Here is a 12,279-nt window from a genome sequence, read left to right on the forward strand (position 1 = left end):
TCAAGGCACTGAAGGTAGAAGTGTGAACAGAACAGTCAAGGTCCCTGCCCTCACTGAGCTTCGGTGCTAGTTGGGGAGACAGAATACACAAGCTGAAGACATCATATTACCTGACTTCAAATTATACTGCAAATCTTTAGTAACCAAAAAAGCATGATACTGGTATAAAAAACAGACCAATGGAACAGAATAGGGAACCCAGAAATAAACCATGCATTTACAGTTAGCTCATTTTCAACAAAGGTGCCAAGAACACACATTGGAGAAAGGACAGTCTCTTCAATAAATGGTGCTGGAAAAACTGGATATCTGTATGATAAAGGATGAAATTAGACCCCTATCTCTTGGCATATACAAAAATCAAATAAAAATGGATAAAAATCATGAAGATAAGACCGGAAACTATGAAACTACTAGAAGAAAACGTTGAGGAAATGCTTCAGGACATTGGTCTGGGCAAAGATTTCTTGAATAAGACCTCAAAAGCACCAGCAACCAAAGCAAAAATGGACAAATAGGTCACATCAAGCTAAACTTTCTACACAGCAAAGGAAACAATCAACAAAGTGAAGGGACAGCCTACAGAATGGGAGAAAATATTTGCAAACTACCCATCTGACAAAGGATTAATAACCAGAATATATAAGGAGCTTGAACAACTCAATAGCAAAAAAAAATGAGTGAAGGATCTGAATAGACATTTCTCAAAAGAAGACATATAAATGGTTAACAGGTGTATGAAAAATGTTCAGCATCACTAATCATCAGAGAAATGCAAATCAAAACTACAATGAGATATCATCCCAGTTAAAATGTTTTTTATCAAAAAGATAGGCAGTAACAGGTGCTGGTGAGGATATGGAGAAAGGGGAACCCTCCTACACTGTTGGTGGGAATGTAAAGTAGTATAGCCACTATGGAGAACAATGTGGAGGTTCCTCAAAAAATTAAAAATAGAACTACCATATGATCCAGCAATCCCACTGCTGGGTATATATTCAAAAGCAAGAAAATCAGTATTATCAAAGGGATGTCTGCACTCCCATGTTTATTACAGCACTCTTCACGATAGCCAAGATACGGAATCAACCTAGGTGTCCATTAGTGGATGAATGGATGAAGAAAATACATATATACACAGTGAAATCTATCAGCCATACAAAAGAATGAAATCTTGTCGTTTTTCAACTACATGGATGGAACTGGAGGACATTATGTTAAGTGAAATAAGCCAGGCACAGAAAGAAAAATATCAGATGTTCTCACTCATATATGGGAGCTGGAAAAATTGATCTCATAGAGGTCGAGAGTGTAGAGTGACATCACTAGAGGCTGGGAAGGGTAGTGGAGAGGAGGGATAAAGAGGGGTGATTAATGGGTACGATAATACAGTTAGAAGAAAAAAGATTTAGTGTTCGGTAGCACAGTAGGGTGACTACAATAATTTATTGTGTGTTTCAGAATAACCAGAAGAGTGAAATTGGAATGTTCTAACACAGAGAAATGATAAATCTTGAGGTTGATTTGATATACCAATTACCTTGATTTGATATACCAGTTACCCTGATGTGATCTTACACATTGTATGCTTGTATCAAAATTTCATATGTACCCCATAAATATGTACAACTCCATAAACATTTAAAAATAAAAATTTTTTCAAACAAAAGATAAATCTAAACCAAAAAAAAAAAGAAAACCAAACAGGGTAATTTCAGACCATGATACATGCTATAAAAGAATATAAAAAGGAAATGGTAAAAGCCAGTAGTATAGTCCCCTCCTCACTCTGACAGAGGCAGTTGAAGAAAATTCACATTAAGATCTACAATTTTAGGCCAGGCGCGGTGGCTCACACCTGTAATCCTAGCACATTGGGAGTCCGAGGCGGGAGGATTGCTTGAGCTCAGGAGTTCGAGACCAGCCTGAGCAAGAGCCAGACCCCGTCTCTACTATAAATAGGAAGAAATTAGCCAAACAACTAAAAATACAAAAAATTAGCTGGGCGTGGTGGCGTGTGCCTGTAGTCCCAGCTACCTGGGAGGCTGAGACAGGAGGATTGCTTGAGCCCGGGAGTTCAAGGTTGCTCTGAGCTAGGCTGACACCACAACACTCTAGCCCAGGCAACACAGTGAGACTTTGTCTCAAAAAAAAAAAAAAAAAGATCTACAATTTTAGTAGTGGTGTCAATGACAGTGCTAAGATGATTTGAGGAATTACTTGTACATGTGTATGTATACTGTAGTATAGTGTCTGAGAACACAGGCTCTGAGGTCTAAATTCAAATCTCATCCCTCTACTCACATTCTGTGTGGATCTTCACAAGTGACTCCACCTCTGTCTCTGTTCAGCAACAGAGTGGGGCCAGTTATGCCACTTAACCCATGAAGGCATTCAGGTTCAATGAAATAATGCACGTGAAGCCCTTCAACAGAGCCTGGTGTGTGGAAAATGCTTGGTCAACAGTAGCTGGTTTTATTGTTCTATGTGCACTTTCTTTTTTAACTGTCTCCCATCTTTACTTTGTTTTTCAGCTCCAGGGTCTGAGCCACAATGTGATCTTCACTTTGGATTCCTTGTTAAAAGGAGACCTAAAAGGAGTCAAAGGAGTAAGTGTTCAGAAATTGGATTTCCACTTTAACGTGAAAGGATTGTATTTTTTTTTCCCTTTAAGATCACAGTAGTACTTCTATTTGAAAGGCACTCAACATTTATAGCATTGAAAATCTTCTTGGAAAATGATCATTGGAAAAAATGTGCCACTTTACATAATGGTATTGGCAGAGGAACAAGATTAGACACTTTTAGGAAGATTGGTGAGATCCCAAGTAGGTGGGAGAGAGAAACCAAGCTCTAGTCCTGGCTCTTTTGTGGGCTGAGAGTCTCAGAGCTCTTAGGCTCCTGCTTCATGGGCATGACCAGGGCGAGGCGCTCACTTCCTGCCTCTACAGGCTTCTCGTGTGTAATAAATGGTGTTACGTGCATGAAAGTGTCTTGTGTAAAAGTTAGCAAGAAAGTCATTCCTGCCAAGATGTTATTTCAGAATTATTTATTCATTTTCAGCAAAAATAAATGCAATTTTAATTTTCTTTTTTCTAAGGATCTCAAGAAGCCATTTGACAAAGCCTGGAAAGATTATGAGACAAAGTTGTAAGTGGTTTTTTGTTTAGTTTTCTTTTTGTTTATATTATCATGAGTTTTGTAAGAAAAACTAACTGGGAAATGGACAGGGCCCTTAATGAATATCTTCTCAACAAAAAACCGTTTAGTATATCCTTGTTAGGGCTAAAAGGTTGGGTATGCTGACCTAACTAAGAGTGGCTGCATCTCCTGTGCTGGTTGTCTAGACTGAGAGGCACTTTTGCTGTTAGTAATTTCAGCATTTATGGCTGTTGATACTGACTGTCAAGTTGTGGATCTATGATTGTTGCCACTTTTCTTTCATTATAATTAGCATATAATGGTGAACTATTTACATTTCAGTATAGGATAGCAATGGGGAGATAATAAAAGTAAAAGAAATAATTAATATTTGTGCGATCTTTCTTTCTGCCTGCCAGGACCCACGTTAAGTGTTTTTTACATGCAGGATCTCCTGACAGCAACCTATTTGTGCCACTTCACTCTGTTTATATATCAGGGAAACTGAAACCTAGAGAGGCTGAGGGGCTTGCAGAAGGGTAGAAGGCTAGTAACTGTCAAGCTGGCATGCACTGCAGGTCTTTCTGACCCTGGAGCCTGAGTAGCATGGTGTGTGCACTGAAGTCAGACCACTGACCTCATAGGGTTATTATGAGAGATTAGGGCAATGAGCAGTTTGCATGGTGCCTGGCTTATCTTCATGTTGTATGTGTGATACCACGTTCCTTTGTTATTACTTTGAGATGTTTGTAACACCAGGGAGTAGGGTGGGATGGGAGGAGATACGTATTTTAAAGCTTTTAATAAAAGTCTTGGCTATAAAATTGGGTAACTATAAACATAAGAGAATAAAAACATTTCTGTAGGCAGCCATAGCAGCAGAGTGAAAACAGAAGCAAAAGAAAAACAAATGTAAGATTAAATATGTTTTTCCCAAACTACTTTTGTAATTGCTTATGTGATAAGTGCATTGTTGGGGACTTGCTGTTTTAGCAATACTTTTGTGCATTGGCAGTTACAAATGCAGCTGAAAACAAAAAAGTTTCTTAAAATGATTAATCAGTTTGATTAATGAATGCTGTGGGAAGTCTTTTTCTGTATGAAAAGGGGGTTGTGAATACTCACACTTGTGAGCTAAGTACTGCCCCAGCCCAGGGGCAACTGCCCTTGCACTCGGAATGTAATACAACTGAGTACTTAGAAAATGAGCAGGGCAAGTCCACAAAGGAGGGACAGAAAGCCTTGCTCTAGACTTATAGGATATGCCTCCTTTGTAAGACTTAGGAACGATAAAACATGATATAATACGTGCTTTGTCAACTAAAGTGCTACCAATATTAAGTGGTGTAACTATATTTATATTTTTAAAAATCTGTGTTGAAGACCTTGAAGTATCTGGTGGTCAGTATTCTGTAAATGGTAGAATATAAAGCATTCTAAGGTGTTACAGGTGCCCCTCATTGCACTTCTCACACATGATATATGAACTTGTCTGACTGTTCATTTGTCTGTATTGTCCTCAAGAATCTGAACTTGATGAGGACAGCAACCACATTGTTTTTGTGTATGGTATTAATCCACCAGTGCTTAGCAGAGTCATAGTTTGTGCATTATATGAATATTTATTGAAGGAATAAAGGAATTATCCAGACCTGGAAATGTCTAACAGGAATAGTGAGTTGAGTGGGTCCTGATTTTAGGACCTTATAAAGGAAGTTTTTTTTTTTTGTTTCCTTTTTAATAAATCCCTGTCAACAAATTAATTTGCTATGATAAACTTCTTTCTCACTGAAGTATAGTGGTGAAGGGGGAAAAAAAGGAAACGAGCATTTGTCTGTTGATAATAGGACTCGTTAGGTTATAAGTCATAGAAAACAAAATGACTTATGTTAGGTCCGGAGCTGAGAGACACACGAAGCCTCACGTGTAGCAAACTGTGTATTTTGAGCATCTGGGTGCAGATGGGTAGAGGTTGAAAAAGGTGTCCACAGGGGACAGGGAAAAGCCTTGGGTTTTATAAAGGATTTTTCTGGGAGGAGTGAATAAATTCTTTTCAAACTACTGGACAGGACAAGGGAAGTAAGTTTCCCTCTTACATTCCATTCCTTTATCTCCCTAGGGAACAACCGGGAGGTTTAAGGGTAGTCTTTATCAGGAGCAATAAAGAAAGTTTCCCTTTTGTATTTCATTCCTGTATTTCTCTAAGAGTTCTACAGGAGGTTTGGATGGAAGTTTGGGGAGGGTGAATTCTTTAAACCCAACAACTTACATACAAAAAAAGTTAATTTATTAGCTTTTATAACTGAGAAGGCCGGATATTTTCTGTGGTCTTCCATTTAGAACTTGGGAGTCAGTTAAGTGTAATAGTTAAGAACACAGACTTAGGAATCATTACCAGTTTTGTGACCTTGAGCCAAGATACTTAACTTTGATGATCTTTAACCTGTAAAATAATATAAAAATTATCTACTTGTCAAGGTTTTTGTGACGACAAGGTGAGATAATGTATTGAAGCAGTTGTCACAATATCTAGCATAAGGTAGTCACTGAATAAATAGTTTCTGTTAAGTTTTTTAATAATCAAATATTATTTGGTCAAAATAAGACTGACTTTGACATATAAAGAAACCGCAAATAACAATGACTTCACCATTGTGGAAGTTTATCATAGAATACAGAACATTCTAGGATGGACCAGGTGCCCTTAATAGCACTTCTCACCTGTCCATATTGTCTTCTGGAATCTAAACTTGCTATTGAGTTTATGCTCCACCTAATACTATAGGGTTCTTCACAAATGATGAAGGGGAGAATGTTAAGTCACCAACGAATGTGCTTCTAATGAAAATATAGCAGTCCTGTCTGCTCCTCTGATCCTGCTAGTTCCTCTACTTTTTCCAGTGTTCTCTTGCTGATATTTCTTGCTTCAGCTGTGATGTTATTGCTATGGTAGAGGAGGATTTAGTTCCCTTGTGTGACCACCCCATCACTTCCCAGCCCTGTTCATCCAATATGGTTAATACAACAATGTTTGGTTAAACCAGTTGTCAGTGTTTATATTTTAATGAGTATAAACATTCATTGCTAATCGGAATGGTGCATTATGATTACATTTCTATTCTTACAGTGTAATTTTTTTCTTTTTCTGTTTTGTTTTGTTTGAGACTTGCTCTGTTGCCCAGAATGGAACATAATGGTGTCCGCATACCTCACAGCAACCTCAAACTCCTGGGCTCAAGGAATCCTCCTGCCTCAGCCTCCCAAAGTACTAGGGCGTGAGCCACTGCTACCAGCCTGCTTTTTCTTAATGTCATAATTGCCTCATTTCTTCATTAGCTTAGTTTTATTTGAATCTCTTTTGGATTTTTATTGTCTGCTCCAACAGATGTCAGATACCCATCAATAATATTTCTGTTTAGAAAATATGTTATATATTATTATGATGACTGTATACTTATTGTCATTAAATTATGTCAATTTCTTCTTTTCTTTCCTGGAGATATCCTTTTCTAGAGCTCTTTAGATCAGCAGTACAGCTGTGGCCTTTGACTCGCTTTAGTTTGAAATTTACTTCCTCTTTCCTGGCATAGTCCCATATTTTGCTGGCCCACTACCTCCAGTAGTTTCCAGATAACAGCTCTAATGGAGGTAAAATTTCCAAGTTTTTATACATCCAAAAATAACTTCATTCTGCCATCACACAGAATGTGGGTATGGCTGAATATAAAATCTTAACTTTATAATCCATTTTCTCTCAAAATGCTGAGGGCATTGTTCCATTGTTTCCTAATTTCCAGTGTTGCTAACTTTCAAAAATCCAGTACTTTTCTGGTTCCCATTTATTTGTATGTGATACATGGTTGTTTTTTTGTTTATTTTCACTTAGAAAATGTTAAAGTCTTCTCTCTGTAAAAGGTTTTACAAAGAGTTTTCATGTGCCATGTTGTATGCATTCTATTTGCAAATTTTCTATTTGCAATTTTTAGTTCTTAAGGTCTGGAAACTTTTCTTGTAATTTTTTTCTGTGTTTTCTTTTTTCTCTCTTTCTAGAACTTTTTATCATATAATGTTCAACTTCTTAGATTGTTCTTAGACTTTTCTTCTATATTCTATTTGATCTATATTTTAGGTTATTTCATCATTGTTTTTTCCCTACTATTTCAGTTGACTTTTTTATTTTGGCTATCATATTTTAAATTTCTAAAAGCTCTTTTGCTCAATCAGGTTTTTTTTTTTTACCTTTTTATAGTTTCTTCTTCTTGTTTCATAGATACAATATTTCAGCTGAAGATTTAATGACATTTTTAAAAAATTTTTTATCTGCTTCCTTACTGCCTTTGGTTCCTCCCCTTCTTCCCCCTTTTGTTGTTTTGCTCACTCTCGCTTTCATTTTGGAAGCTATTCTGAATTATTTTACAGTCCTTGGGTGCCTGTTCATATTTCAGAGCAAGGCACCCAAAGGCTCATTGAAAACTTATATTACATCAGCAAGACTTGTCAAGAAGCCTTTCTGCTGCCTTTTTAGGTTTCAAGTTTTAGATGTCAAGACAGCACTTTTATTAGGAGTATTCCAAATGTCAATGTCTGAGGTCTGTCTTCCAGGCCTTACAGTCCTTCAGCTCTCTGCCTAGTGATTGTATATGGGGCATTTTGGAAGCTATGTAAATGAGGGAGACAAGGAGCCCTATAGTTTGAGGTATAGACTTCTCTCCTCTTCTTTTCACTTCCCGACCTGCTCTTTCAAATATTTTTTGAATTCTCCCATCCTTTTTTGTCTTCATTTCTTCTTGTCTTTGAGAGATTATTCCTTTTTTATGCATTTACTATCATTTTAGTGGGATCACTGGAGGAAGAAGAAATAAACACGTGGTCAAGTCACCATGGTAAATCAGAAGGCCATTATTAAGTTAGGCCTCCCTCCCTCCAATATTTTTTCTCTTCCCACCCACATCAATGGAGAGAGAGCCGAGATTTTTTCCCTTTCTGATAAAAATAAATCCCTGCCATCACGCCTCTTTGACTGCCAGGGTAGCATGATTAAAGAGTTGCATGCTATACCCTATAGCGTTAGGGTATTAGAGTCAATCCTAACCAGGTTTGTAGTAGATTTGGGTTGATGGGTTAATTTTCTGCTTGTTTGTATATAGACAAGGAGACAAGGATATTGGCTTTCTTTGGGGTTTGGGTCCCCCTACCACCACCACAACTTAAAGAAGACTTGAAAGTTAAATCACTTAGTCTTTGCATTCACAACTATTAATTACAGGCTCTTTGTGAAATTAGAAGTCAATTTTCAAGTTAAATGGATTTTTGGAAAGAGGGCTATGAACACTGGTATTATTACCACTGGTCATCTATCATAACCAAGCACTAGTCTCAGGTATTGTGGGTTTAATGTGGGCCTGCCTTTTTTGCCCGGTTTTCCCCTGACACCCCTCCCAAGAACATTTTCATAGGATTCCAAATTATATACATTGGAATTTCTCCCATTCCTTATTCTGTACAATCCAATGCCAAGTGATTGAATGATTAAAATATGTTATTGGGATGTGGAAATAGTTCAAATTTAGAGGAATATTAGAAATTACCTTTTACTAATTTTTGTGCATACCCACAAAGACCCAGTATATACTTATCTGGAAATAATTCTAAATCTCATAATCTATTGATAATCAAGAAAAGCTTAGGTCTCCAACTTTCTGATTCTTTTTCATCATAAATTGCTTTACCCAAGAAAAGGTAAACTATCAAAATTTCTCCATACTTACCAAAATGTAAGAGAATTTATATGAATGTATCGTGTGTAAAATCAAATTTAAAATGTAAGGAGTTTCCTAGATGAAAATCCATACAGTGCATTTGTTCTCTTTAAGATTTTTACTTCTGATTGATTCTACCAACTTAAGAACTCTTGCCTCTTAACTTCGGTAATTAAGAAATGATCAGTGACTTTCATTAAAGGAAAGACAGGAATGTGTTTTATTTTCTAATAGACTTTCTTTTTGAGCGAAATGTACAGAGATTTCCCATATATGCCCTGCCTCCACACATAATAGCCTCCCCCAATATCACCAACCCCCACCAGACTGGTACATATGATACAGCTGATGAACCTACATTGACACATTATTAGTACTCAGAGTTTATAGTTTACATTGGGGTCTACTTTTGGGGTGTACACATGGGTGTGTTTTTAAAAAAAAATAACGACACCTGCTTTAATTTTGCAGTACAAAGATCGAGAAGGAGAAAAGAGAGCATGCAAAACAGCACGGGATGATCCGCACAGAGATTACAGGAGCTGAGATCGCGGAAGAAATGGAAAAGGAAAGGCGCCTCTTTCAGCTCCAAATGTGTGAAGTAAGAATGACTTTTCCATAATTTGCCTAGAATTTTAATAGCTGTAATCTTCTCCTGTTAGTCAGTAGTCTTTATGCTTAAAGGCAGGCTGTTATTAGAGAAGGGGACTATTTCTTAAGGATTCTAATCTCCATTTTTCTCCAAGCCTTTTGGAAACCCGCCATTGCACTGTTGTCTCATATTGTGAGCCTCAGTCCCACGGGGCTCTTTAAGCCAAAACAGGATTCTTTGGTGAGAACCTTAATGTTGCTTGTGAGTGACGGTGGGGGAAAAAATTGGTGAGAGGTAACACTGGTGAATAATAGTAAGTTTTACTGGTACAAGTTTAGAGCATGTATTTTTTTTTTTTTTTAACCATGTGTCCAGTTTGAATGAAAGCTTAAATGAAGCAGTTGTTAAGAAAGCCTGATTTCGTGAAAAAATGCAATGAAAAGCATGCTGCCTTAAACTTAGAGCAGTGGTTCTCAAACTGAATTCCCATTGAACACTTAACACTCCTTGACCTGGAGACCAACCCATTCGGACACTGCTGTTGAGTAATGGAGTTCATTCTATTGAGTAATGGAGTTCGTTTTGTAGTTTTCAGAAAATATTAAAATGGAGAATTTTTGCAATTTTAAGTTTTTCTTCCCTAGATCAATCTTTCTTCCTCCCCTTCTCTTAATTCTCTTCCCTTCCTCCCTCCCTCTTTTTCATAAATCTTTGACTCCTTGAACTTAATCTGCTCATGAACCTTAAACAAGTGAGCAGGAAGCAAACAATGTCAATGGAAAATCTTGGCTGGTAGGGCAAAGCAGAACCTGTAGTGTTTAGTTAACTGCATAAATTACTAATGAGTTATTTTTATTTTCATTCTTTCATTATTGAATAGCAAAAATTCTTTCTGATTCACCTCCTTGGTCAAAAGTTTCAATGTCTTACACAGCGTATTTCTCAAAAAATGGTCTACTTGTTTTCTGCAAAGAAAAGTCTGTGTTTTGGGTTTTTGACCATGTAAACTATACGTTTGAGACCCATTGCACCACTGGGAAATAATCAGTTATTCTGGAATGTTTTGGCGTGTTTTATTTTGCTTGTCTAATAGACTAATCGTAAGAATTTATGAAATGCTAATACTAATCAGTTTGTTTTGTACACTTTGTGACTGTGCCAAATCAGCGTTCCCTATATTGTCTAGAGGCCGCCCACGGCTCATTAACTTTCTCAGATTCACAAGTGGTGTTCTGCTACCTGACCCGTGACTGAAGAGCCCTGTCTGGAATTAAACTTAAAATTCTGTTTTATTTCCACAGTATCTCATTAAGGTTAATGAAATCAAGACCAAAAAGGGTGTGGATCTACTGCAGAATCTTATAAAGTATTATCATGCACAGTGCAAGTAAGTAGGATGCTGCAATTTTTGTTATTAGCCCAAGTAAGGCCCCATTCACTCCATTGATTATCTTCATTCTCTTTATTTCTTCATGTGATGGCTATATATAGTGATATAATGACCTTCCACAGCTAACTGGATAAGAAATAGTATTGTCTTCCATCTTCAGTGTTTATATAAATCAGTAGCTCAAATTAGGGCAACTATTTGGTTTCTCAAAATCACTGTCTTCCTTACAAATGCTAACCTTGACAGCCTGTGGAGCTCTTCTCACAGATGCGTGAGCCCCTCCCACTAAGGAGTCCAATGAGCTGCTACCACTAAGGAGTCCTTTCTGGTGCCCACCTTCCCCATCTCTCTTGGCATTTTAGCTATTATTGCATCATTTGTACCATGTATTCCCATCTGGAGTTGGGTTGTTTGTTTTTTTTTTTCATCTAAATTAAATACTGTGGGCATAAAGAATACTTTGCATTTATACATGAATTCCTATATAATTAATGTTATATTTTGAGAGATATCCATTGTTCTACACTGGCACCATTTTTGTTTGCTTACACTGCAAGGCTACCTTTTTATGATGTTTGTGGTTCTTTGTCACTACATTTGCTTATTTACTTCTCATTTACTTATTGGGTTAACTTTTGTGGGTTTTCTGCATAGTCTTTATGTGAAAATGTACCAGTTAGTATTAAAATGTGTATTCATTGGTGGAAGTTACACAGAAAATAGCACAAGGACTTTCCAAAACTGGTCCAGACAGCTCTCTTATTTATAAGCAGAATAATGTAAAGGTCATTTGGACTCGTTAAAATACTACTCTCCAAAAAGTTAAATACATAATTTTCTTTGATCTCTCTTATTTCCTTAAATAATGTTATATCTAGGAAGATCTTTGTATTCAATTGAAACATTTAAGGAGGTCAGCATTAATATGAAGAAGCACAAAGCTTGTGTTAGACAAATAGAAGAGTTCAAATTCTGGCTCTGCAACTAAATAACCATGTGATCTTTATCAGGTACTTCGCTATGCCTCAGTATACTCATCTGTCAAATTGGGCTAAGTTTCGTAGCACACACCTCAAGTTTTTGTGAGGCTGTGAGAAGTAAATAAGATAATGCATATGGAGTGCTTAGCCCAGTGTCTCCAACCTTGTGTATATTGACAGCTATGATGGTTCTAAGTTGCATTAAAAATCATTTATTTGTATATTTTATTGTCCAGGATGTTTCTCTTCAGGAAAAACTTTTAAATGATCAAATTGTTCTTTACATAAACTTATTTGTTACCTTTTTTCTCTTTTCACAGTAAATTCTACCTTTTATAAATGTCTTTCAAAAATAAAAATGGTCTATTAAACTGAAAACGGTTTTCACATAGCATTAGATAAAGTTTGCTTGCTGAA

At 36.8% G+C, this 12,279-nt stretch overlaps 1 protein-coding gene across 1 annotated transcript in view; it reads left to right on the forward strand.

The window, feature by feature from the left end:
- ASAP1 (ArfGAP with SH3 domain, ankyrin repeat and PH domain 1) overlaps positions 1-12,279 on the forward strand; it is a gene marked incomplete at its 5' end in the record, with an annotated part of 142,742 nt that overhangs the window by 24,494 nt on the left and 105,969 nt on the right. The window contains 4 exons of the mRNA XM_012645496.1: positions 2,535-2,609; positions 3,101-3,150; positions 9,372-9,501; positions 10,794-10,879. Of these exons, the coding sequence (XP_012500950.1) occupies positions 2,535-2,609; positions 3,101-3,150; positions 9,372-9,501; positions 10,794-10,879 (341 nt within the window). The remainder of the gene's footprint in view (positions 1-2,534; positions 2,610-3,100; positions 3,151-9,371; positions 9,502-10,793; positions 10,880-12,279) is intronic.

This window comes from Propithecus coquereli, unplaced genomic scaffold, assembly GCF_000956105.1.
Source record: "Propithecus coquereli isolate 6110/MARCELLA unplaced genomic scaffold, Pcoq_1.0 Scaffold234, whole genome shotgun sequence".
Lineage (NCBI taxonomy): Eukaryota > Metazoa > Chordata > Mammalia > Primates > Indriidae > Propithecus > Propithecus coquereli.